The sequence below is a fragment of the Sturnus vulgaris genome, chromosome 5 (assembly GCF_052056855.1).
Source record: "Sturnus vulgaris isolate bStuVul1 chromosome 5, bStuVul1.hap1, whole genome shotgun sequence".
NCBI classification, from domain to species: domain Eukaryota; kingdom Metazoa; phylum Chordata; class Aves; order Passeriformes; family Sturnidae; genus Sturnus; species Sturnus vulgaris.
This window is the reverse complement of record NC_142247.1, coordinates 5941811-5968684: the sequence shown is the minus strand read 5'-3', so window position 1 is coordinate 5968684 and position 26874 is coordinate 5941811. Positions and strand designations below refer to the sequence as shown.

General features: G+C 40.9%; 1 protein-coding gene and 1 long non-coding RNA gene across 2 annotated transcripts in view; both read right to left on the bottom strand.

Moving 5' to 3' along the window:
- TRIM24 (tripartite motif containing 24) overlaps window positions 1-13046 on the bottom strand; it is a 54908-nt gene extending 41862 nt beyond the window's left edge. The window contains exon 1 of the mRNA XM_014869907.2: window positions 12607-13046. Within this exon, the coding sequence (XP_014725393.1) occupies window positions 12607-12988 (382 nt within the window). The 5' untranslated portion in view covers window positions 12989-13046. The remainder of the gene's footprint in view (window positions 1-12606) is intronic.
- A 1591-nt stretch (window positions 13047-14637) lies between these two features.
- LOC148223519 (uncharacterized) overlaps window positions 14638-26874 on the bottom strand; it is a 107753-nt gene continuing 95516 nt past the window's right edge. The window contains exon 11 of the long non-coding RNA XR_015803642.1: window positions 14638-25114. This is a non-coding gene — a long non-coding RNA (uncharacterized LOC148223519). The remainder of the gene's footprint in view (window positions 25115-26874) is intronic.

Sequence of the window (26874 nt, the reverse complement as noted above, 5' to 3'; positions counted from 1 at the left end):
AGAAATAATATATTGATTTAAAATACTAGGCTCTGCCTTTGTTTAGGTTATTTTGTTTGGTGAGAGGGTGGAGAGATTAATGAATCTCAATGTGTCTTCAATATATCCTTCAACAACAGTATGGTAATAGCACATTTACCATCCAAGTACACTGTCCAATACTTAGATCCCCAACAGCAAGAAAGAGGAATTTATGAATTTATCAATAAACTCTGAATATTTTAAAATCAATCCATTATATAACAAATACTTTAACCTGACAATGTTTTTTAATTTTCTAGATTTATTTTTTTAAAGTTTGCGGTTGACAGGGACAGACACAATTAAAAGTATAAAAAATATTTGATGAAAATTTCCACTCTAATAAGAGAAAACAAAGATACCTACTTCCTGCAGTTTACATCAGATTAGTCTGAATGCCCTGCAAGATATTATTAATGGAATAAAAAACTAAAGCTCCAAGCCATTTAATTTACTTAAGTAATATAACCCAAGACTCCCAAATCCACTCTATTCTGACTACGTTATATTTAAAAGCTGTTCAACAATAAAGCTTGTCACAGGCAGGATTTTTGCATCTATGAAAAAGCAGCTCTTAATGGCAGCACAAAACTAATTCAGATTTATTATGCTGACTCCATAGAATAAAATTTTGCACCTGAAAAACGGATAAAGCTTCTTTGCAGTGTTGCCAAGTTTTAATACCTTCAGTGGGATTCATCTAAATGTCACATGAAGTTCCCTTCATAGTCATTGCAGGCATAGGTAACAGGTCCTGAGTGGTCTCCTTGTTAAAGCAGATGTTTACACTTGGTGAGATTAATTACACCTTAAAAACATCCACTCCTTTTCAGAATCTACATTAACACTCTTATCCACCACTGGACATCAACTTCAATTGCAAGAATTCCTTCAATAGTCTAAAATCAGTCATTCAGAGAAGAGAATATCCTCCAAGTATACTGCAAGTTACAAGGATTGCACTTTTGTGTAGATGGTCAGCAATAAAAATCCAGCTCACTTCATATTCTTCTCTTGCATGTGCCCAGTATGCCACAGCACCACTGTAAGGATTCAAAAAGCAAGGTGCCCTGCTGTTTCCAGTTCCCACACAGCTTTAAGACTACCAAGCTGGAGCAATATATGCATTGTGAGATTCACACATGGCTATGCAGCCTGCAAGAACCAGCATTAATTAAGAAGCAGTGTTATCATCTCCTCTGATATTGGATTAACGTGAAAATTACTGAATGTAACTAATAAAAGATATTCCTTCTGGGTTGAAGAGATGCACTAATTGATCAAATAAGAACAACAGGGATTTCTAACAGCTGCCCTACAGCTTTCAGAGAACAGCAGGTTACAGAGCCAGCAGTGATACTGTTTATGTTCCCATGGTGGATCTCCTTCTGTTGCTGTGATGTGCAGTAGGTAAATGAACCATGAGCCAGAGCCTGTTGGCTGATGTGAATGAACATCCACATCTACTGAAGAAATCTAGTCTTCCTATGGCTTCCTCCATTTTCTCAGAACTAAAGAACTCCTTCAAAGACGCTTTTCCAACATGACACTCTCAGCACTAAGAATGAAGCTTAAGAAAATTAATCTTCTACCAAAACTGTTCTTCAAAAGTGTCATTTATATACCTTCTGTCCTTTAGACTCACTCAATCTCTTTCCACCTTCTTGCACCATACTGCCTCAAAGGATTGATAATGAAGTTCTGGAAATACTACATTCAGCATCCAATACCAGCTTGGCAACGAACTTCTATTCCTTCTTTAATTTTAAGGAATAATCACAAGGCTTCCACCAAAGCATCGTGGTTCTTAATCTACTAGTCTGGCATAATGACAAACAAAGAGCAAAAACAACCAGCCACAACTTTAAGCCAGAACAACAGAGATTCTGGCAAAAGTTTGAAGCCAGACATCCTGCAGTTTACAACACCTACACTATATTCTCTATAATTTAGATCAGTCAAAAAGGCAGCCAAGGAAACTATTTTAAATCTGACCTCATCTCAGTGGAAGTGGGAGCAGGAAGAGGAAAAAAAAACACACAATACATACAATCAGATTAGAACACAATACAACAATAATACTGTTGCTAAATGGACCTTTAAAGGATGCAAGATTAGCATTTAGCTTCTTAAAGAATTCAGACTACATTCAGCTCTTGCACAAAGGATGGAATGCAGCAAAGAGGATTGTCAGCTGAATCCATTTGGGACACCCATAAAGAGAGTCATCTTCATTTTGCCAAAACAGCTTCTAAAAATCATTATTTTGAGGAGAGATCTTTGGCCCTGTTGACTGTCAAAGGCTGTGATAATAACCTCGAAGACACATGAGCTACCACAAATCATGGCTTTGCTTCTAACTGGCATCTAGTCCAGCTACAAGGCCATTTCTGAAAAGCAAAAGGCAACAGAGTACGGTCTCCCTGCACAATCCATCAAGATGCACACAATTTAACTGATGGTGCCAGTGCCAAAAGTCTATATATCAAATACTTATTTACTAAGTGATAAAAGCAATACTTGCAAGTCGTTCTTATGGTACAGATAGGAGTTATGACAAACATAAGATAGATAAATACTGCTTTCTTTCATTTTTTGTTTAAAATTCACTGCTAGATGTGGAAAGACCACAGGTCCTCCCACGTGTTCCATTCCAGAAACATCTGAACTCTCTTTCACAAGACTGGACTCTGCCTTTGCTACAAAGCAGAAAATAAACATTCTACATTTAACAACTTGGAGTGCAATATTTGAAGAAAGAGCAGCTAGCATCTCTGGACTCCCACTCAGATAAACTATGTGAACTCCACCTATGTTTAACCAAGGAAAGAACTCTCTGTTTTGAGGCAATACTCAGGCAACATTTAGCACATAAGCTCTGAAACCACATCTGAGTTTCTTGCATAGAGAAGGGACTGAAGGAAAGTTTAGAACTTCTCAGAGGAGATAAAGTTCCTTGAACAGCTGTTGAAGCTAAACTATCCAAGTACTCTAAATGCAGTGATCCCCCTACTCGTTGGAGATCTCCCTACTAGAAATGAGAAGATAAAATTGAACTATTGAAGGCCAAGTAGTCTGCAGCTAGTAAGCTCAACAAACAGTCCATAAGCTAAAACAAGTGAGAGCAATAGCTGCTAATGTGTGATGAAAGGCCCCCAAACAAGACAAAAGCAAATAAGGAACAGAACTACTGAGCGCTGAAAACCAACTGCTTAAGCAAGAAAAGGTAGGAATCTGTAAACACACAGAGGAGATAAATATAATACAGACATGATACCCCCAGGGTTTCAAAATTCCCAGATATTTAGCCATTACTGAGGTCCTGCTATGGGACACTACCCATCATTATACAGCTCTACATTCATTCAAGAAAGCTTGTCCACTAAACAGATTGTCTTTATCTCAGCGTCCAACTGATGAATTGCGTGCTACCTTAATTTATCACTTTAAGGCTGAAATACTGAAATCAGCCAGATAGACATACAAACTATCTAACAAATCTGAGCATTAGAAAGCAGGCACTCTTTATTGCAGTGCACCAGTCACTTCGAGGATCCTTCTAATCAAGTGCCCTGAGCATCAGATAAACAGGTTTTCACCATACCATCATTTCATCATGGTGATGACAGACTCGTTAGCTATCCCCCACTTACTCAGTCTATGTATCACTTTATTTGACATAGTCACACTCCTTATTGGGAGTCCCTGCAGGATTCTTTGGGGGTCTTTTTCAGTGTTCTTCAATTACCAGTGTCCTTTTCACGTGGCTGTTCCTCGACCCGCACTTTTGAGTAAGCACAACATCACCGTTTTCCCAAACTTCTGCTTTGTCAGCCTTGCAGAGCTGAGCTGGCATTCTACTTGCCTTTTGTATGACTTCCGTTTGCCTCAGTTACATCCTTCATCTATTTCTCCCTTTCTACTGTTCTCAGACTAAAATGTGTTCTGTTCTACTGTCAGCTGGGCACCCAGCGCTATGAATTCCAACTTTTACTTGGAAACTGTTGAAACAATAATTACAAGTCATCAAAGTTTTTCAAAGGCAAAGAAGATTCAAAGCTGCTACCCCTTCTCCTGAAACCAGCTGGTGAGGAGGGCATGCAATTTACATTCCTACATTATTTCAGCAACTAGTTTACTCATTTTAAAGCGAAGTCCAGGTTCGAAAAAAATGTGTTTCAATTCACACTTTTGCTGTTTAGGACAATTTTGCATACTGCTTATTTCTAGTAACAGACTTGCTGGTGCTGGGCTGTTTTGTCGAAGCACTGCACCCTGCATTTAAAATTAGAACCTTGCTCCAACTTTAAAATCTCATTCTCGAGTCCCAGCAGTGTTGCAGCTCTCTCCCTCTTTCTTCCCACCTACTCATTCCCTGTGCAGCTGCCAGCATTCCCTCCCCTAAGAGCATCAGTGTTACAAGTACCCTGACATAGCAGGTTCAGCAGCAGCTGCCTTAGCACAACATGAACTTGTGTGAGGGCTGGATTACAGAATTAGTTCCACTAATTTCAGCTCCACACATCCTTGACCACGCTCAGGCTCTAGAGCACATGCCTAGAAACAAACGAAGCTGATCAAATAAGTTTTATTAAATGCTTCCTGGCCTCATGTAGACATCCTAGAAAATACAGGGAGGTTTTCCAAGTCAACATCTATGTTAAAATAGTCCTGTTTCTGTTTTACAAGCTACAGTCCAGACAGATGTGTTAGCTCATTGGGGAAAATTATACAGTCACTTTTCAAATTAGGCAATCATTTTAGTTCAAAGGGTATTTGCACTAGAGTCTTGTTTTATTCAAATTGCACTATATTCACTTGAGGGACTTCAGTTGAAAGGGAATCTCTCCATTTTAATAGAAAGTTGCCTGTGGCAACTTAGTTATTAATCAGAAGCAGAAATCTTCCTACATACAGAAGGAAAATGGCTTAGTTTCCCTGTCCATGTATTCCCACTTACAGAGGATTCAGCACTATAGTTGCAGATTTTTTTTTTAAAGGAGGATGTCTCCATGACCCAAATCCACATTACAAGGGCCCTCAAAACCCATGAGTGCAGTTCAAAGAGCTGAGCCTTGCTTACTGTCATCCTCTTCCCATAACCCACTGATAAACTTCAAAAATAACTAGAAACCTTGTTTAACATCAGTCCTCTATCATGTTAGTAATATATGTTAGGTAATATGCAATTTTCTCCCACATAAAAGCTTCAAATAAGCATTTACTTGAATCACTGGAGAGATGGTATCAAGTAATTAGGGACATTCCTTGGCTCAACCTTTGGTTTCATAGCTGATTTTACAAGACTGTTTCCTATTAAAAAGAGTGTCATTTTCTTACTTACTTCAACCAACTGTTTCATGCTTTCTTTGATGGTAAATATTTACAGTTTTATACATACTCTCTGGCCAGAAGGCAAAGAAGCAGATAATTTGGTCAGTTCAACTGTGGCACTGACACCTTCAAAGCACATTTGAACTCCAAGTATATACTTTAAAAATACACAACTCTATAGCTGCCTAATTGCTGAGGTAAATTTTAAAAGCATTACTGGAATTTTTCTATGAAAACTTTTTTTCTGTGACTTTTAAATTTGCCGAAGAAAAAAAGAATGCATCAGAAAACTGCTACAGCACATAAAAGTTAAATATAAAATAGTAAGTCTAATAGAAGATTTTGATACTATGAATATAATTTGATACTAGTGGGATCATCTGCACTGGCCCATAACCCACACTTCAGGCTACATGCACCTGAAGAACCCTGCCTGACCAGTGTGTTATGGAACAGATACCCATCTTCAGCCCATGGAGAAGCCTGTGCTGGAGCAGGTGGAGGCCAGAAGGAGGCTGTGACCCCATGGAGAAGCCTGTGCTGGAGCAGGCTCCTGGTAGGATCTGTGGATCCATGGAGAGGAGCCCACACTGGAGCAGGTCTGCTGGCAGGACTTGTGGCCCCAGGGGGGACCCACACTGGAGCAGTCTGTTCCTGAAGGATTGCACCCCATGGAAATGATCCATGCTGGAGCCATGTGTGAACAACTGCAGCTCAGGGGAAGGATTCACAATGGAAAAGTTTGTGGAAATCTGTCTCCCACTGGAGGGACCCCACAGTGGAGCAGCAGAAATATCCTATGATGAACTGACCACAACCCCCACTTCTGTTAATCAGGCATAAAGCTAAGCCTGGGAATGAGAGAGGGGTGAGGGAAAGGTTTTTTTCAAATTTGCTTTTACTTCTCATCATCCTACTCAGATTATGATTGGTCATAAATTCAGTAATTTCCCCAAACTGAATCTGTTCTGCCCATGATGGCAATTGTTGAATGATTCCCCCATCCTTATCTTGACCCACAAGCCTTTTGCTACATTTTCTCTCCCCTTTCCAGATGTAAATGGGAGTGACAGAGCAGCTTTGGAGAACATCTGGCATCCATCCAAGGTCAAGCCACTGCACAACTGCATCAAACTATTTCATTTTTCTGCAAAAACCTTTTAAAAGTCTAAATTTCCAATTTCAGAAATAATGGATTTTTTAATCTAGTCAGTTACTCATCCTGAAATACACTCCTATTTAGAATTCACTTAAAGTTCCTTTTGGTTTTCCCCTGACTTGTTTTTAGATTAGATACAACAGGCAAAATACCAGCTTTACAAGTTTACTGTTACTGGGAAATTCCACTAAATAATATGGAAATTCCTCCTACAGCATCTTAGCAAACACACACAATACTGGCATAAAGATTTGTCCCGTACAAAAGACAAGTTTCTTTAACAATACTACATGCAGAATCAAGGTTTCAACAATATTTTTTTCTCAAATTTAACAAACTGGGTGAAGTTGAATGTTGTCACTTTGTAGTACTATGGAATGCAGCAGACCAAGCTAAAAGCCAGCTGCATAGCTGAGTAGTTCTTCAGAACGTTGTTCCTCGGAATAAGCTTGCCCACAAAAACATTCTTCCACTTGCCTCTTCATGAACATATGCACCACTATTATCCCTTGCTCTTCAGACATTTACTTAGGAGATATCTCTATTATAAGCATTCAAACAACCCAATACACTTTCAATTAGACATACATATAACAATTTTTAATACTTTAGTATATATTTGCTTTCCTTATGATCCTTTCACCTTATTATCTAGAATTCCTTTCCACTGATAAAAGTGGAACTAACTGCTTACCAGAGACATTATAAGCTGATTTTGTACTGAAGCAGAGCTAGGATGGCTTCTGAGGATAGAAATCTTTGTCTGAAAAGAAGTTTCACACAATTATACAGCTATTTTGATAACTTGCACAGCCTAATTTTTCTATGGCTTCTAATTGGAATGAGCTTGCCAACTGCAGTTGTTTCAACATTCAACTGATGTTTCTGATGGCTTCAGCTTTTCAATCTCCCACTTTCTATGGGTGAAAGAAGCAAGAACACAAATGCATCCAAATTACCCTAGAAACACTATTCTACATACATAAGACAATAAATATCTATCACAAACTGATATTAATCATATATCAGAGCAAGCATGATGCAAGCTTACTTCCACAACATGCAGTTGCCTGCCTTAAGAAAGGCTGCATAGACATGCCTCCAGATTTTTATGGAATTCCTGGTAGAAGAAAAAGCAGTAATTTTTGGCAAATATATCCCTACTTCAAATTACACTTGTACAGTAAGAATCATATCCCATCATATATATATCTTGAGAACATACTTTTCTCTAAAATAAGGGTATTCTAACTAGAAAAATAATGGGAAAATTAATCTCTATTCATTAATATTTATTTTAATATTTTAAGCTTTTACTAGCTTTGTGACTTTTTAGCCAAGAGAATTGTCCAGTACAAGCTATCAAAACAATAGTATTGTATTTCACCTGTAACAATGCTAAATGCATTTCACATATGCAATCTCTGGGATTCTGGGAATTTTCAATTCAAAGTAAGCACAGATCCAAAACAGAATGAAAACTAGACATGTCTTTCCTATACATATTTCTATAACATACACTATTTCCAAATATTAGCACTCTCAAATCTCCTTTATGTTGGAGGTTAAACAATTCACTTCCTGATACACCACAGCAGAAACTAGATGATCCTTGTGAAAAAGATGCATAGATGCAACCATGTTTGTGAGACTGTGGGTGTACAGCCACACAAAACACGGGCTCTTTGTAGTGGCAAAGATGGAGAGAATTCACTTTAAGCAAGTGGCAATATCAAGGATGAAATGGAAATAATTCGTAGCAGCAGATTTAGAAAAAGAATCTTAAGTCTTCTAAGACTACCAAGATGTGGAAGAAAAAGTGAACTTCACCACTCATATCCTTCAAACTAACTAATAAGGATCCCAATCATTATCCAACTAAAGGAGGGAAGTAACAAAAGGGACAAGTAATAAAATTTAAGCTGATGTCAAAAACTGTATTTTCAAGGTCAAATGAAGTGATGGCATCAGAAAGTCCAGTTATAAAAATCAAGTGAGAAGCTGGAAGTATTTGAAGCTATCTGTAAGAGGACTGACTGTGGGACATCATAAAAAAGCAGATGCCATCCACATAAGTGAGGGGATGCCAAGGGTAAGGTCTTCATTGCATCAATAGAGAACTTCAAACTGTACTGCCAAGTAAATGTTTCTGGGAAGTAGTAACCTGAAACATTAACACCTCTGAATCCTTGTTTAGTTACTCCGAAGTATTTATTCCTTAATTAACAGCTTATATTGAACATGTCTGAAATGTTAGTCCAGACACTCCCCAAGAATTTACATCATGGGATTGTCCAAACATTATATGCTTCTAAGAGATTCATATAAATTTGTTTGCTAGCAGGTTTGCTACAGAGGAGCAGAAAAAGCAGTTACAGAAAAAAAGTTTCCCTCTACTGTTTTGGCATTGACACTAGTAAGATTTTGTGATGATACCTGCATAAAACTTTGCTATGCATTCACAAGTATTTCCCCACACCAGTTCCAATTCTATTTCATGTAGAGATTTATGACAAAGAACAAACAAGGCTACTTGCAACTTTAGAACTTTTGAGAAGGAATAGATTTCAATCTCTAACTTTGCAGCTTTCAGGTACCTATTTCACATTTGAAAATTCCAGAACAGTACTATGAGGATCTGCACATTACAAACACTAACCTCTAAGTACAGGCCACTACTCACTCACTGAAGTGCAGTCCAGACAAAATTTGGGCAAATGGCAGACTCTTAATAACAATTAGCATTTTTTGTGTATGCTCCAGTTGTAGCTCACACAACTGGACAGTAAAGAATGGCCATTTGAGAAATAAAAAGAAAACCCAAACAAACTGAGCCAAATAGTTACTAGAGGTGGCTGTAGATACTTGCTCACAAGCGAGTGCCACATTTACAGAGCTGCTCTTGCAGCACTCCCTGCAGTTCATAATGTTCCGTCTGACAATCCATTTTTGGCAATGCAACATCAAAATTATCACCTATAGCAAATAACCTACCACTGGACATTCAGAAAACAGTGAACTCTCCAGTGCTAATACTACTGGTGTCTGATAATACACTGATGATTCTTCAACATCTCCAACTTCAGGAATGATAGAGAAATCAGAAACTCCAGGTTTTCTTTTCTATAAGTTATTCTACTTCAAAACCGAGTGCATCTGGCAGTATAGAATACATCCATGCCCACTGGCCTCTCTACCACTTTCCCTTTGCAAGGGAAATACTAATTAATATTTATCACATGAAACTCCTCTGCATGTCTTGCCACTTGTCTGCTGTTATCCACGTTGAATCTTGTATTCAAGTGAGCAACTCCAGAATTCTTAATTCACTTGAAGCTTGAAGTCTTTTCTTTCACAGCTCCTTAATTAGTTGTTAGAATCTTCACAGAAAGAGAGACAACAAACTCGTCTGTATGTTGGAAGTTGAAGGCACACTTTTTACTAGTAAAGTGAACAAATGTTTCTTCTTGGAAACAATTTAATGAAGACAAAAAGCATCTTCAGATTAGTCGTAAAATTCAACCTCTTTAGCTACCTGTTTCTCAGCTGATTTCAGTACTCATACAACACACAAGGCTGGTTTGGTGAAGCACTTTTCAAATCACATCCTCTCTTTTGTTCAAGATAGACTCCATTCTACCAATCTTTCTTCAGGCTTCTTTTTGTGAGACTCAAGGCTCAGCAGCCTGTCTGCTCATCTCTCAGGACATTCATAGTTTGCAATTCTATTGTGTTCCTTACTTAGGACATTCCTTCCAGGGAAAACAGCTTCCTTGATGTTTAATTCTTCAGTTTAGTCACAGTAATTTCATAATTTTCATCATAAGAGTAATTTGTTATCCAGCTTTCTAAGACCATACTCTTCAGTTTATTTCTTCATGTCATTCCTCATAAGCATTTTGCACAATGTATTACCAGAAGAGGCGACAGTTTTGCACCATTTTGGTCCTTCCTACCATCTTGTGAGAATTTAACAACTCCTCCAGCTGTAACAAATTTCCTCTAGATAATCAGTTTTGGACAATAACAGGTGGGTTTTTCCCAATCCTAACTTCAAATTCACTGATTTTTTTTGTACCAGCTGGAAAACAGAAAGTAATCCACTTCACCAAGTTTGGCCATAGCAAGCAAATATACAGTCCCTGTCATTTTAACCAGAGCAAATATATGACAAGTAAAAATATAAAAAAATGCCTCAAAGTGAGTGTGAGTTTCTTCTTATCACTGGACAACAAACTCTAGTATGGAAGCATGAAAGTAGCTTGGGAGAAATGACAACAGGGTAAAAATAATTGTTGCCAAAAATACAACATGCCTGCGAATCTGCAGAATGAGGGGGAGTATGTACTGTGAAAGTCATTCATACAGAACCAACTCACAGTCAAAAGGAGGGAACAGAGCTACAAGTTTATTGTTGCTGTGATTCATTATCAACTTGAACAGCACTAATCTTTTAATTCTTATGATGCATCTCATTTCTCATTCAGCTACAGATTCCTATTTCTGCTATATTTATACAGAACATCTGGGAATGGACCTGTGCTGTTAATGACCTTAGATCTCAGAAGACAATTGATGATGTTGCCTTTTACACTGCCTTACAAACTCCTGAGCCTGTACCCTATTCCCAAGTATCTCATCTTGAAATATCTCATCACACTCCAGAGTCTGTGTTTTTCTGCTCCTCCCATGCAGAATTTCCCATTTCTACTCATAGACATCTGAGCAATAACATGTCCTGAATCAATCGAATTTAAGTATACGGCTTTGGGTCTCACAGATTTTCCCATTCTGTAACTTTTGATTAGACAGCTGACTATGACATACTTTACATGCTAAAATTAAAGACTGAATGAATATATTAATACAGACATTCACATAGATGAATACAAATCCTGTTAACATATTTGGGAGTTTCTCAGATACTCTGAAGCAAGTCTCTAACTGTTCTAAATATTTCTTTCTCTGAAGAGGGTATTTCCTTTACGAATTGTTGCAAACATTACATATTCAAGTGGTCATCTTTGGTCAGAACTCTGGCAGGACGGTGAAATTTTCCTAAGGACTTAAGAATGGTCAACTTGGAGCTACTACTTTTCACTTAAGCTCTCACTACACACTCCAACAATATCTATGAATTAGCCCAATTTTCACCACACTTACTCTTTCCTACGCAAGTTTTTCCAAGACCTTGCCCAGCTTCCACTACAGGATGCTTGTTTGTACTTTTTTCTTAAGACGAAATTGCCTTTGACAAAACTAAGTGATCCATTAGACCTAGCCTTAAAGGGCTATGGAAAAAAAAAAAAAGGAAAGTAATTTCAAACTGGAGGAGTTTATTCCACATCTTCTACAGCGATACGTACTTTTCAAACACACTGTCACAGGCTACTATGTCAGTACAGGAACTGAACAAAACTTCCTCGCGGCATTGTCCCTTCGGCTCGGTAATTAGCAGCTAAGTGGTGCATGAGTGCATTACAGAGCCATCCGGGCTGCCCTCGGCGCGGACAACGCTGCTATGATCGCTCGGCCGCCCCGCTCCCGGCCGCTGACACCTGCGGGACTCCCCTCCGGCCGCGCTCCACACTCTCAACATAACTCAAAAAAAAAAAAAAAAAAAAAAAAAAGGCTGTTCTCTCGCTACGTTTCTGCGTCTGTTATCAGCCCGCGTTCAGGTTTTCCGCCGGCCAGGGGCCAAAGCCTCCCGGCTTTCCCGAGAAGAGCTGCCTGGCCCCGCAGCCGCGGCCCGCAGCGGGAGGCCGGCTCTCACCGGCCCTCTGCATCCACACAGAGAGGTCCTGGGAAACCACAACAGTTCTGCCTTCTCTCGGAGGTGGGAAATTTAAAAAATAACGATTAAAACAAACCAAGCCAAAGCACAACGCCGCCGCCAGCCTTGGCGCTGGCGAGCAGCGCCCGTCCCGACAGCTCCGTGCCCCGGCAGCTCCGCGGCCGGGCACCCGCACCCGACCCACGGCACCCGGTCCCCACAGCTCTCCGGGCCCCCAGCGCGACCCACAGGGCTGCGGGGTAGAGGGGGCAGCATCCCCAGGCAGGAGCAAGGGGGGTACGGCAGAAGGGACACTTACTGGGCGTGCAGTGCAGGGGTGAGGCTTGCGAAGAGACGGGCGAGGAGGGAGGCGCCGCCGGCGGCGGCTCCTTGAGGGCGGCGGCGGCCGCGGAGCTCAGGACGGGGGGCAGCATGAGGTACCGGTCGGGCTGCGGCAGGCAGCGCTGGCACACCGAGTGCAGGCAGGGCAGCAGCTTGGGCCGCCGGCTCTGGATGGGCTGCCCGCACACGCCGCAAGTGTCCAACAGGTTGAGCGGGGCCGCGTCCCCGCCGCGCTCCGCCGGGCCCTGCCGGCTCTCGGCCTCGTTCTCCCCGCTCAGCGCCGCCGCTACTCCCGGTCGGTCCGCCGGGCACGGCCCCCCCGCCGCCGCTGCTGCTAACGCCGCTGCCGCCTCTTCCATTGTCCTGCGCCGGCCGCCGCCGGAGAGCCGAAGGGAGGCGGGGCGGCCCCGCCGCTTCCCGCCCGCGCTGCCGCCGCTGCCGCTGCCGCCGCCGCTGCTGCTGCCACCGCCCGGCCCCCGCCCCGCGGGTGTTCGTGTGCCCGCCCCAGCAGCGGCTGCCCCGCCGAGCTGCGCCGCCAACGGCCGGGCCCGCCCCGCGCCCCGCCCCGCCCAGCCCCGCCGCGACCGCGCCCCTGCCCCCGCCCCCGCTACGTGCGGCCAGCGCTGCCCCGCCCGCCCCGCGGGAACCGGACCGGCCGCCCCGTGCCGGGAGCCCCGCCCCGTACCGAGAGCCCCGCCCCGTGCCCATGGCCCCGCCCCTTGCCCATGGCCCCGCCCCGTGCCGGGAGCCCCGCCCCGTGCTCATGGCCCCGCCCCGTGCCGATGGCCCCGCCCCGTACCGGGAGCCCCGTCCCGTACCGGGAGCCCCGTCCCGTACCGGCACCCCGCCCTGTGCCCATGGCCCCGCCCCTTGCTGATGACCCCGCCCCGTGCCCATGGCCCCGCCCCGTGCCCATGGCCCCGCCCCGTGCCGGGAGCCCCGCCCCGTACCGGCACCGCTGCCCGCGATCTCTCGGCCGGGTGGCTGCCTGGCTCTGTCCGGGTGAGAAGGAAGCACGGGAAGTTCCTCTTGAATACGAGGAAAAACTTCTTTACTGTGTGGGTGACCAGGCTCTGGAAGCCGTTGCCCAGAGACGGTGTGGAATATCCCTCACTGGAGATGGTCAAGAACCATCTGGACATGGTCCTGTGCCATTTGCTCTAGAATCACCATTCTTGAGAAGGGAGGTGTTATAAATGAGAAACAAAAGTCTCAATATTCAACAAAATTTAGATTGCTTTATTTGATATAGACGGAGCAATCAGCACTGGGGAATGTGAGGGGTCACCGCCCACTCCATGCTCCATCGAACCTTGGTTTGCAGCCTCTTCTTACAGTACGGTCTCTCATTGTAATCAATAAGTTTTAGTTTTTTGCTGTCGTAATTTTGCCAGGTAAGCACTGGTGGTAGAATAAGCATCCTTATACAAATTCACAAAGTTTCTGGGCGATAGTCAGTCTCACAGATAACCATCTGGTCTTTGTAGATAACCACCAGCAAAGTCTGGAAGTCTGGTCTTTGAGATAGGCAGCATTGATCAAACAAAGGCAGGAAGGACTGAATCAGGAAGTCTGATTTTGCAACCTGGTAGTAGATACAACTTATTTGGAAAACATAATATTCATGACAAGGACATTTAAAACAGAATGATTTTATAATATATTTTCCTTTCTCTAGTGTCCATGCTTCACTTCAGACCTTAGTATTCTGGTTTATACAAACCCCAATACTTTTATGATTAACACGAATCTTTTATCAATTATCACAGAGGTTGGGCCAGATTGTGGTTCCTTCCAACCTGACCCGTTCTGTGAGAGTCTTTGTCCCTTGGACAGGGTGTTAAAAGAGGTCACCCTTCTCTCTGCCCCATGTGCAGGTGAGAGTCTGTAAGTTTTGGCCTGTGTTTGGCTTGGCAGATCACAGCAGTACCACCACATGCAGCCACATTACCTGACTGAAGCTAACTGGTGATTGGTACAATTAAAAAGATACAACAGAAAAGTACAATTCCTGTTTAGACACAACATTTTATTGAATCAAAGGCCATAAGTATTGCACTGGTGAGACATTGGAACAGGTGCCCAGAGAACTGTGGATGCTCCAACCCTGGAAGTGTTCAAGATGATGTTGGAGTGATACTGAAATCAGTTAGAAAACAAACTTTGTAACACAATTTTGAGTATCAGACAGCAGGCATTCTTTATTACAGTGCTGGACACATCAGAAGGACTCTGTTAATCTGATGTGTGTCCAGAAGGTACAACAAGGTATTTATTCCATCATGATCATACATACTGATTACAGTGTACTTCTGGTTAATACATAAACATCACTTTTCATAGAACTAATTTGCATGCAGCTGCTTCCTACTGTAAGTCCTTTAATGTTCCTAGAGGGTTGTCTGAAGGGGCCTTTGGTGGTTGTACTCAGCGAGTGCCCCCAATGTTCAGGTTTCCTTGAACTTCTCTTAGGGCATGCACTATTGCTTGTTTTTACATAACTTTGCCCAAAAAGCCACTATATTCCTCATTTTCTGTTTATCTACTGGATCCAGCTACATTTATCGTCCTGTGTGCACACTTTTACATTATTTTATCTTTTATTGTTAGTTGGTCTTTAAGCTCAATCTAGCAACCTCAGGGGAACTGAAAATTTCTGTTCTCTGTGTTATTTATCTGGACAGGACTTTGGGCAACCTGATGTAGTGGAAGGTGACCTGCCCATGGTAGTGTAGAGTGGAAGCAGATAATAGTTAAGGTCTCTTCCAACCCAAACTGTTCTGTGATTCTGTGAGCTTCTATGAAGTATGCATGCAGACACAAAGCATTGCTTATACATTGGTTGCTGATCAACCATAAACTGATCCAAGCTCCTCAGAATATTCCAGATGTTGTACTTAAATTCTCAGAGCAGCTAGTATACTTCCCACTTCCTTGCAATTTCATCAAGACCAAGGATGAAACATCAGTCCCATAACAAATTGGACCATAAAAAAGCCGTACATGACAAAAGACTAATTTCTTCAGCACAAGGAACCACTGTGTACAGGAGCATTGTTATGATTCAGCATGTCTCACATGCATAATTTATCATGGTAACAGGAGAACAATACTACAGGTTGTTTTGGGGAGGAGGAACGGATTTGGCTTGACAATGAGGAATTGTGAAGAGGGAAATGTCATTCTCGGATTATGGAGGGGACAAGCCCTGCATTCTCAACCGTTGACCTGACAACACATAAGGAAAAAATGCCTCCAGAAGCAGTCTCCTGAAGTACAGCTTCTGCCTCCCAGTCCAGCTGCCTCTGTCCCTCACCAAGTGGTAGGAGAGAGTTCTGAAGTCCTCTTTCCTCCCCCCCACCGGTTTGGCTATCCAACACCCTATGATGATGAGCTAACAATCCATTGTGACAGGAGCTAGCAGACTGAGAGCATGCCAAGCACAAATGATGAAATGGGCTCTGGAATTAAAGTTAAAAAGGATGGGACAAGTTTCTGCAAGGTGAAAAAATCACCAAAAACGCCATTAGAAAGGGTCTGTTGAGGAACAGGCAATAGCTGAAAGAGGGTTGATTAGTATTGAGAGCAAACATGATCAGAAACTCAGTAAATAATACATTTGTGAGGAGTAGTAGCAAGTCGTAAGATCATCAGACGAGGTCGTTTCTGTAACTAGTATGAGCTATTTCTCCAACAGATGTCAGGAAAATAGCAATACTGTGTAATGGTACAAAGATCACCCTGTGAAGGAACTGAGTAGAGGCTTTGTTGCAAATCATGATCCCCATGAGGCAGTGTCCCAAAGATTAGTAAAATAATAGGATTATGCTTCCTGCAAAGTTTGTTTACTTTGGATGTTTGCAAAGCTCACTCAAACTGTGCTGTAAAATCTGTAGTTGCATGGCATCTGAACAGCATCTGATTTAAAATGAAAGCTTGAACTTGCATAATTAAATTTGAATGCTTCCTGATAGTAGTAGCATCATATTAGGAGTACTTGGGACAGGAACAAAAAGGCCATGGAGGAACAGGAAAAATCACCCTGGGATAACCAACCATGCAGTACATGTAGACAAGAGAGTGAGGGAAGAAGCTTTTAAATGTAATTGCTTGGACAAAATGTGACCAAGGATCAGTGAAAGAAGTGGCATATTGTTATACTGACCTAGGTACTGAGATTTTGGCTACAGCTACACCTCACCTGGCCATCATGGAACACAGGCAGAGCTGGTTTGGGACTGTTGGAAAAGGTCACGTAGACAAGACAACCACAGGGTAATATGTGCTGTACTCACTTTTGTCTGGTAACAGCTGATGGTTTTGTCCAGTTTCTGATGGAAGACGACTAATTGGGCTCTCCAGTGTTCCACTGGAATGAATTACACCAATGGAGAAAGAATGATGACAAGCTGATAGCTGGAAATCAAGATGACTAGCTGCAGGAAAGATCCAGAAGATGAGGCTGCTTCTCTCTTCCCTTGCTATGCTACTCATTACTTCTGTTTACAATTTGTTTTACTACCTCCTTTGCTTCTTCTGGACATCTCATTTAAAGCAAATTCCAGAAGCATTTTGCCTTCTCTTCAGATATACACTTTGTGGCTGCAATCTAGATCTTTGCCATTTGTAATCGACATTCCTGTGATATACAGCACAAGAAGTTGTAATTCAGAAACTTCAGCTGCAGAAAGAAATGGCTGCCAGCTGCACTGAAGAACTTCTCAATGGACATCCCATAACTAGAAGTTCCTTGCACTTAGAATTTACTTGCTGGGTCTAATTTCCTCCTTTTGTCCCTGGTTCAGTTTGTCTCTATCCTGTATTTCTAGATTTTCTAGCAGTCACTTGGCCTTGCAAATGCAACAGATGCAAATCTTCCCAGATTACCACTAAAGGTCAGCATGTGCATTTCCTCCTCTTAAAACAGCTATATGATGCTAAACAGTCTCTTTCCAAAGTTTTTTTTTTAATAGACCAAAACAAAGCCATTGGGCTTTGCAGTGTGCCAGCCCAGTTTAGCCTTTATGTGGCAACAGTGAAGGAAGTTGGGAGGAGATTCAGCCCTCCATCTATGTCATTAAAAAATACTTTTGACACAGTAGTCATCCAAGACATAGATGACATCTGGCAGCTTTTTGGCCAGACTCTATTACAGCAACACAAAGTTGTTGGGAGGATGTGTCCCAAAATCGACAGCCTTTACTGGTCTGTGTCCTTTGGAGAAATGGACATCTTAATATGTGATTGGTTTTCGAAATCTGTAAAATATAAAATATGTTCACTGGAAGCAAGATGAATGCATTATGAATTCATGGTTAGGGAAATGTAATATATTAACCTTTCCAGCAACAGTGAAGTAGGAGAACTTTACATACTAAGACATCAGGAACAAGCAATGAATGAGCATAGTGCCTACCAATCTCTGAAGGCTGAATTAGGAATTCATCTAGAATATAGCTTAAATCTGTGGGCTGCCTTTTTGAACTCCACAATCAAGAACCCATTAAGCTAAAGTAAACTCCTTACTTGTCCTTTCAGTAAGGAGATAGTGAGAAAAACCCGGTTCAGGTCCTTTTCTTAGGATTTTCAACTTTTTGTTTTCTATACTTCACTCACCTAACATTTACAGACACACACATAAAACTTTTCTTCCAGATTGGAGGATGGTTTCTTGGAAACCTTATTTTTGTGTCCTGTTGTATATGTTCTTTACCCCAAAAAAATATTTGCACCTGCAAATAGCAACTGACACATTCACAATTGAGAAGATATTTGCTTGATTGGTTTTAGCTGGAAGCTCACCACAGATAAGGCTGGGTCCAGCACTCTGGAATGGGCCAGCTGCCATCTAATGTTTCCAGTTCTCCACACAACATGCCTCCACTGTAAACTATAGAATAATATCACCTCTGCACAGTTTCCTGTTGGTTTCATGGTCAGAGAAGACACTCTGCTTTTGTAAATTAACCCTGGGTTCATCCTGTCAGATTCCCTTTCAGGGAAAAGGAGTTTGCCTAAGGTGAGAGGCAACATGCCAGTTCTGAACACCCAGTATTAGACAAAAACTGATGGAAATGACTGTGGTATGCACAACCCCTTTTTCTTCCAAAGGTATTTTTTAGGCTTCACTTTCATCAAAAATTCTACAAACACATGGAAACAGCCTAGATATACACAAACATATCCCATTTAATGTCTCCTACTAATGCTCTATCCACTTGTTTTATCAGACACCTACAGATCCCATTTCTAATTCCCAATGGACCTTTGGAGCCCTGAGTTTCTCCTAGGGAGGAGTAGGATGCTAGGCCTGCCCATGTAGAGATGCTGTGGTTCAAAACTTAATGTCTTCCCCTTTCAAGTCCCTGTTCTCCCTGGCTGTGCAGCATCAATGGAAGTGGGGCATCTCAGGGTAAGGAGCACAGATCAGCCCTGATAATTTAAGAATGCAACTGCAAGCTAATCTCTGATGAGTTAAACCCAGATATTCAACCAAATAATCAGGCCAACAGACCATATTCCTAAATTATCACAGGCCAGCTCCAAATCTGTCACATCCAGTTTCTTTTCTGACACGCAAAAGGCCAGAAATATCTTTCTGCAGCAGCACAAGTAACCTCATTGGGTATTAGACTCATTTCAAGGAACTTGGGAATTGCCCAGTGGGGGCCACAGCTTCTGTTGATGAATCTCAGTAATTATAAAGCAAGGGGTATAGTTATATTGCCTGTGGGTTTTAAATTCAGTAATAATTGATTGCTTTGTTCCCTACCTGCCTAAGCACTTCCCTTGCCCTGTCTCAATGATCCTTGTGGGTCCCTCCCAACTCAGCATATTCTGTGATTCCTTATTCCCATGAGGGTTTCCTACTCAGGTTAGCATTGTTGCTAGAACAAAATGAAGCAGTGCCAGCTCATGGCAATAGATGAACAAACCAGTGTTTCCTCAAGTCACCTGGCTCTACTGGGAGACTGTAATCTGCAGGATGAGATTCTGCCCTGACTTCATTCCTGAAAAGGGACTTCCTAGTCTTCTTTTTGAGGGAGGGTGGAGGAGGAAAATGTTGCTTTAACAGTCAGGTTGTAGGTGAATGTACATGGAAAAGAACCCCTGTATATCATTTCACTTCCCAAGCATCTTCAGCTGCAAGGGGAATCAAAGGTTCACTTAACAAAAAGGATCCCAGGTTTCAAAATGTGCTTCCATTCAGATTGGGAAAGAGTTTCCCCATATTTAAAATACTTTTAAAATAAAAATATTGCAATATATTCTGGATTTGATTAAAAATTATGCTTTCAATAATTATGTTTTATTTGGATTTTGATACTTAATTTATTACTATGTTAAATAAATTGTATACTGGCACATGAAGTATTTGGAAGTTTTTTCCTCCAAAACAGCTAAAAGACACTTACAATATTACTAAAACTTTTGCTTCAAATTCTCAGTTTTCTGAAGCATTAAAAGAAAAAGAAAAACCCCAAACCTCTTCAGACTGCAAAGAAAGATGGTCATTACCTCATTACTGGTGTTCTTACTGTCACCTCCCTTGCTGACCCCACCTGTTTGTCAATAACACCTTCACAGGCTGGGCCATTTTTTCCCTGTAGAACTTTAACTGAATACCCACAGTAAGGTACATTTTGTTCTCTTAGTCTTATTGAGCGTCAGAGGTTTGTTTTCCCTCTTGTTGACAGCAGATCACATTAAATTACTAAAAACAGTCCAAAAACATTAATTTTCACTTCTGTTCTGAAAAGTAACCATATAATGAAGTTGTGAAATCACATTTATTTTCCTAGTGATTTTAAGGTCAAATATCCTCAAGGTAAAGGGTATTTTTTTAAGTATTGCTCTATTTGTTAAGCTACTGCAACTTGCAATTTAAAAGTCATAATATTCTTTCCCAACAGTACTCCGAATGAACCCTTATTTTTGATCAGAAAATTCCTTTCTTTCAACTTAGGCTTTCAGGGGCAGCTGTATGAATCACATTAAGGAATCAGTTGGGAGGAATAGGGTCTCTCTGACTTCCTTTTAAATATTGTGTATATTCAGAAATGCCCTAGTTTGCACGCAGGCATTACATCTGTGTGAGGGATTTGCATCAGTGTGACTAAATTGATTTTGCTGCATCATTGCACATTTGCCTAATGTCAACAAGGCCTTTACTGTTGCCTATGCTGAACTAACAAGAATAGAAAAGTGTCATTGGAAACTTTCTTTAAGGTTGTTTGCAGATAGGATTCTCACTATACCTACAGGGAAAATAAGAAGGGTTGGTTTGCTTTCACATGTTGCTGTTTTTACACAGTTGGTTTTCAAAGAAGCAAAGCTTGTTATAAAATTTAGAGTCTATCAATTTAAGTCAAAGGACTATGCTACAAATTTCCTAGCAGAAAGATAAAACTAATCTTATCTTGGGCACTAAAATTTTTATTTGCAGTGGTAACTGGTAGTAAATAAAATGTTCAGCTCTTCAAAAGCCTCTGAGTATTTTGAGTTTCATTGTGTCCCAAGTGTTGTCCTCGTAACTAAACCAAACCCACGTTGGACAACAGGCACCAGGAGCCAAACCAACTCTTCTGTTTGATTATACAAGTTCTCTGAACAGCCCTGAATAGAGGGTGGGACAACAAAATAAAGGATAAACAAGTCACTTTAATCCGGGTTAAAGGCCACAGTGCATAGACACAGCACTGTGTTACTTGGAACAACACCTTCTGAACCCTTCAACCATCTGTGTCTGGACACACCTCAAGACTGCTGCACAGAAATTTCAAGGCTCTAACCTGGCCTCTCAGCTATGAAAGTCTTCTTTGCCATAGGACACATGGCAGGATGAGTCATTTCAGCCCCAAGACATAAGGAATGAGATATTCCAAGCATCTCTCCAATTTGTTCATTCTGCCCTCACTATTTTTGGTATTAATTCTTTGGGGATTACATGATAATAGAACTATTTATGGTATTAATTCTTAGGGTATTATAATGAAATTAAAGGGAGTAGATTATACATAGGAACTTTGGATAGATAATATCTAAACCCCACACATTTTACTCGGTTACCTCAAGACATTTATGGACCCAGGCAAATGCTGAACATCTAAGAGCATTTTCTTTCTAAAAATCTTTTTGTTTGGGTAATATCTGGGGGAGAAGGGTGGGAGATAGGTAAGGTTCACTTTGCCTTTGCTTTCCCACATGCAATTTTCAGCTGTGCAGAAATTCCTTCCTGGGGTTGTGATGTGATACACAGCCCTTTTGGCAGCAGTGCCAGGGATGAAGGGGCACCACATCAGCTGCTCAAATGTTCAGTCACACCCTGAACACAGCACTGCCATGTGTTCCAGTTTTTTGGTGGGGGAGGGGGTTATCATACTTTGGTTGGCTGCTGGAAAGAGAATCCTCAAAAATCAATGACTATGCCAGTGGCAGCTCTGCTGTGCCCCATCACAAGAGAGTTAGAGAGCACTGATGTACCATGGTGCCCACTTTTCAGCTTCTCAGTCATGTCATCTTCTGCATTTAAAATAAAGGGGGGATTCTTAATTGAATTTATGATCAGAAATTGAAGGTGTTAAGACTGATACTAGCTTTTATATCTGTTGACTCACTTTATTTAAAAATTCTAATATTAATAGAGGAGTCAAAATGAGGCTTCAACTATAAGCCTCCAGGTTAGGAGGGATAAATAGCTATATATCAAGCATATTTAATTTATATTTCCTATAAAATCATGAATGTGCTGATAGACCTCTTAGAAATATTTCTACCAAACATTGTCATATTCTGCCCCTCTTCGATTACAACCTTAAGTCCCTATTTTTGCTCATGTTTGAAGCAGTCAGCACTGTGCAGCTGTACAATACTCTGACAAAACCTGTTCCTTCACTCATGTGTATTTCCATCTTAAATCAAACGTGAGAAAAGCAAGCAGAGTTTGACCCTAAATTGGAGGGCTTTACCAAAGGAAGATATGTATTACAGTCATAGGAACCTGACCTCCAGATCTGTGGAGCTGCATATTTATGACTTTCCAGTGCTTGAATAGATTTTAAAATATGCCAGCCTGTAAATACAAGGGAAAATCTAGCTGCAGTGTTATGAAGTTGTGCAATGCAGCACTCCAGATTTGTTTTCTTCCTAAATCTATAGAACTGTGGGCAATATGTAATTATGTAAATAACTGCCTAGTTTATTTCTTGTACTTCTATTCAAACAAGTCATACCCCAAGGAAGATTTTAGTAATATGTCTAGAGTATAATGAATTTTAATATATTTTTTGAGGGTATCATTTGAGGGTATATTTCAAGATATAGGATCAAGGATTATGGTTGACGCATCAGAGACATATTCTGGACTTAAACACAACTGGATTGAGTTTATAGATATGCACACACATGTATATAAAACATACATATCTATATTTTATATATATATATACACATGTATCAATCATATATTTCCCTGGGGAAAACAGTCTATAGCTCTGTTTGCATTTGCACAGAAATTACATTTTCCTGTCCCATGGGCCTGTTGTGAGGGACCTCAAATACTGAGATATCTCACATACTGTTGGAATTGGAAATCATTTTAAATGTGCAGTAGGCAGATATCCTAAATGTTAAAATTAGGTTGGAACTCAGAAGTAATTTCTAATTTGCTATTATCATCATGTAGTAAAAGATTTAAAAAAGGAGAATATTGCAATTTTTTTCCTAGTCTCGAGTAATAACTAGGTGTATTTTTGCCCTGGGAGACAGCTCACAGCTAATGACATAATTTTCATTTCAGATATTGACCAAAGCAAAATCTTCCCAAGTTATTACTCCTGCAGAGATTATACTGCATTATGAAGAACATAGCAAGGATACTTAAAATTCAGATTCTCAGAAAATATGGTTCAGCATAACTCCACCAAAGTAGCTAGAACTAGACCAAGTTGGAATTCCTGACAGTCTGTCAGTGTTCCTACTCACAGTTTCACAGTTACTGAAACCTTAGTTCACCTTTACAAAATACATTTTATTTCTTAGTTTCTGCTTGATTAATCACAGGTGAGTGACAAACTGAGAAGAATTAATGTAAAACCAGATCTGAATAGCAGCTACATCAAGTAATGAACATGGCAACTCTTTTTCCCTAGAAAAAAATTGAACAACCAAAATAGGAGTGGCCAAAGAAATGTACATTTAGCTTAAAAATCCCCTCACCATTTCCTGATAAAGGTGGTAGCTATGATTAAACTACATAACAGCATAATCAGTTGCCCACTGATTTATAAAGGATAAGATAGAAGTTGCTTTAAATTATTTATAGTTATCCAATAGACCAGCACAGAATTTTTTCCATTCTGTAGTTTTCTACAGTTTTGCCCTGATACGAATGCTAAATAGCTCAAGTTAATGATTCCCACTCTTGCCACTGGAATGATGCCAGTCCAATGCCAAACCTTTCCCAGTTTCAGGTGCATTGTTAATCAGTTCCTTTCATTTTCCTACCTCATGTTTCTTACGCACATTCTTTTGTATTCCAGATGGAAATAACAATTATCTATTATCACTGTCAGTATCTATTTCCAATGTCTGCAGAGAGTAGAAGCCTCTGATATTTTTTCCCCGAGTGCATTTACTGTTAATATTCCATTTCAGTCTTTCCATTCCTTTACTCACATTTTGCCACACTTCACTGCCTTCTTCCCAGTGTTGCTGCATTCTCGTTGCAGCCTCTAAGATTTCCTCTAAGATTTTGTTGTGCTAGCTCGGTGCTGACTGCTATGTAGCAATCACATCCCAGTAGCATTATAGGGCTGTGTCAGATCAGAGTCATGCAGGAGTCACATCAGATACACCACACTCTTCTTACACAGCTACCTGTGAGGTGCAGTAGCTGAGGCACAGAGTTATATTAAGAAAAATGCCTAAGGACTTTTAGAGGAAATATAGGGAGTCGAAGAAAACCAATGTTTCAAATAAAAGAGAAGAGTCTCTTCCATTTAACAAGGTAGTGGAAAAAAGAAACTGTGCTAGTGATATTGCAAGCCACTGAAAATTGAGTGAGTCAGACTTAGAAGCAACCAACAAACACCTCTCATATATACCTTGGCCTTTCTTGGTCTCTTCTTGGACAGTCTTTCCCTCTTCAGGCTGCAGTCCTGTGGCCATCACCAGCTGGGCAGAGGCTGGAAATGTAATCAGGCAGTGCAGGGAAATGAGGCAGATGTGCACCTATGCTTTGGGGTCCATAAGAGCTGGTGCATTGAGACTGGAGAGTGCTGAGAACTTTCTGTGATCTGCTCAGCCACACGATGGTGTGTGTTGGGTTAAAAGTCCTTCCCTCTTGGCTTGCCCAGGGAGCATGGCTTAGCTCAAAGGGGAGAAGAGGAGAAGAAAATAATAGCCCAGGTAGAAACAGTCCATCTGTTTGCACAGACTAGGAGCCTGGAGATCAAATAGGCTGCACACACTTCAAGTAGATTTCTCTGAAACATGGAAAGAACTGCTATATGGCTTGCAGTAATAGGCTGCTTTTCATGGATTCAAATGTTTAACACAAAATGGAGGAGGGAAAAAATAAAAATTTTACCAATTCCAAATTATTTTCCAATGGACTTAAAATTTTTAAGTGGAAAGAGATATCCCTGGCTAGCCTTTCATAGCCTGAACATGGAAATAAATATAACATATAATGATTTGCTCCAGCACATCCTTAAACAACTGTTTGCTCTGCTTTGTTTGATAATGAACCAAAACCAAAAATGAACCAAAGACAAAATAAAATCTGCACACGATTCTATATCAAGAGGGAAGAAAAAACCATGTTGATTGAACAATATGGAATAAAAAGAGAATAGATATTTCCATAATTTTCTTATTTGCAGTCATATGGAGAAATATTTCAAATACAGAAAATGCCCTGTCTTTTAGATTTTGTTCCAGAGCTTATCATTACAGAATATAATAAATATTTCCCAATATCAAGTAAAAGTTTCCCAAATATCAAGTTAAAATCGATTTGGAAAAAAACAAGATTACTTCATGGTATCCACTCAAGAATTAACACAATAAAATGACGGTAGACTGCCATCCCCTTACATAAATATATAAACTATGCCAAAGGAGAAGAGCATTGGTAAACACAGTAGTTAATACACCATCTATTGTTCTGATATTCACTCAGCATCCCATAGAAATTATATTTCTATACAACTATCACAATTTCTTTTTCCATTCAGCCCTACGAGCACTAACTGGAATGTTAGGGCAGGAGTTGATCATGCAGCTTTGGTGGAGAATTGGTTTGTATCCAAACATAAAATGAGTTGACTTGCAGAATGATAGAAGGGGATTTAAGTTTGCTGAGTCAAATTTTAGTAAAGCAAACAGACCCAGAGGGTCAAATGAATTTAAGGTCCTGTGTCACTGTAAAAAAACCTATATTGCTAAACAAGCTTTGGATAGGGCTTGACGTTTCAAATGCTTGTTTATTCCTGTGGCAATAAGGATCACACGAAATCTTTTAGACCCTTTGTTAAAGCTAGAAAAATATAAGGAGAAAAGAAGAATAAAAATATTTAGAATGCAGAAACTTAATTTGCATTCACTGTTTAAAGTCTGTGTGAGAAAAACACCATTGTTTAACAGGCTTAGATATAGTAAGAAAGACAAAGTATTGGGTTTTCTATTTCAGAAAAGAGAGTTTTTCAGTTCACTGAGATGGGTTGGAAATGCTACAGGAGCTGTTGACAGAGCCAGTCCTTCCCTGGAGAGGCAGGGCCATATGGGAGAGGGACAAAGCCAGCTCAAGAGCTGCAGGGGAAGGGAACTCAGCCTCTCTCTCTGGTGTTGGCACTGAACAGCAAATTCCTTGCTAGAAAACTTCAGGACAGCGTATTGTCTGTTGGTCACAGGGAAACATGGAAATTGCAGCAATGCCCTGCTGTCTCTAACACAACTTTTTGGATGTTTATTAACAGCATCACAGCAACTCTCCAAAGGACAGCTTTAGTATCTCAAGCAGATTTTTCTCAAACAGAAATCGACGGGAAACACATTGGAAAAAGGAAAGAACCAGGGAGGAAAGGAAAACGACAAGCCAGGCTGCTGTGCTTCTGCTGCCTACCTACCTTTCTGCAGTTTGAGTCAAATTAAGCATCTTTGCAGCTTAAGATTTGGGTCACCAGGGAGTCAGAATAGCCCACCACTCATGATTTTACTCATTAGAAGGTTTACTCCACTATAT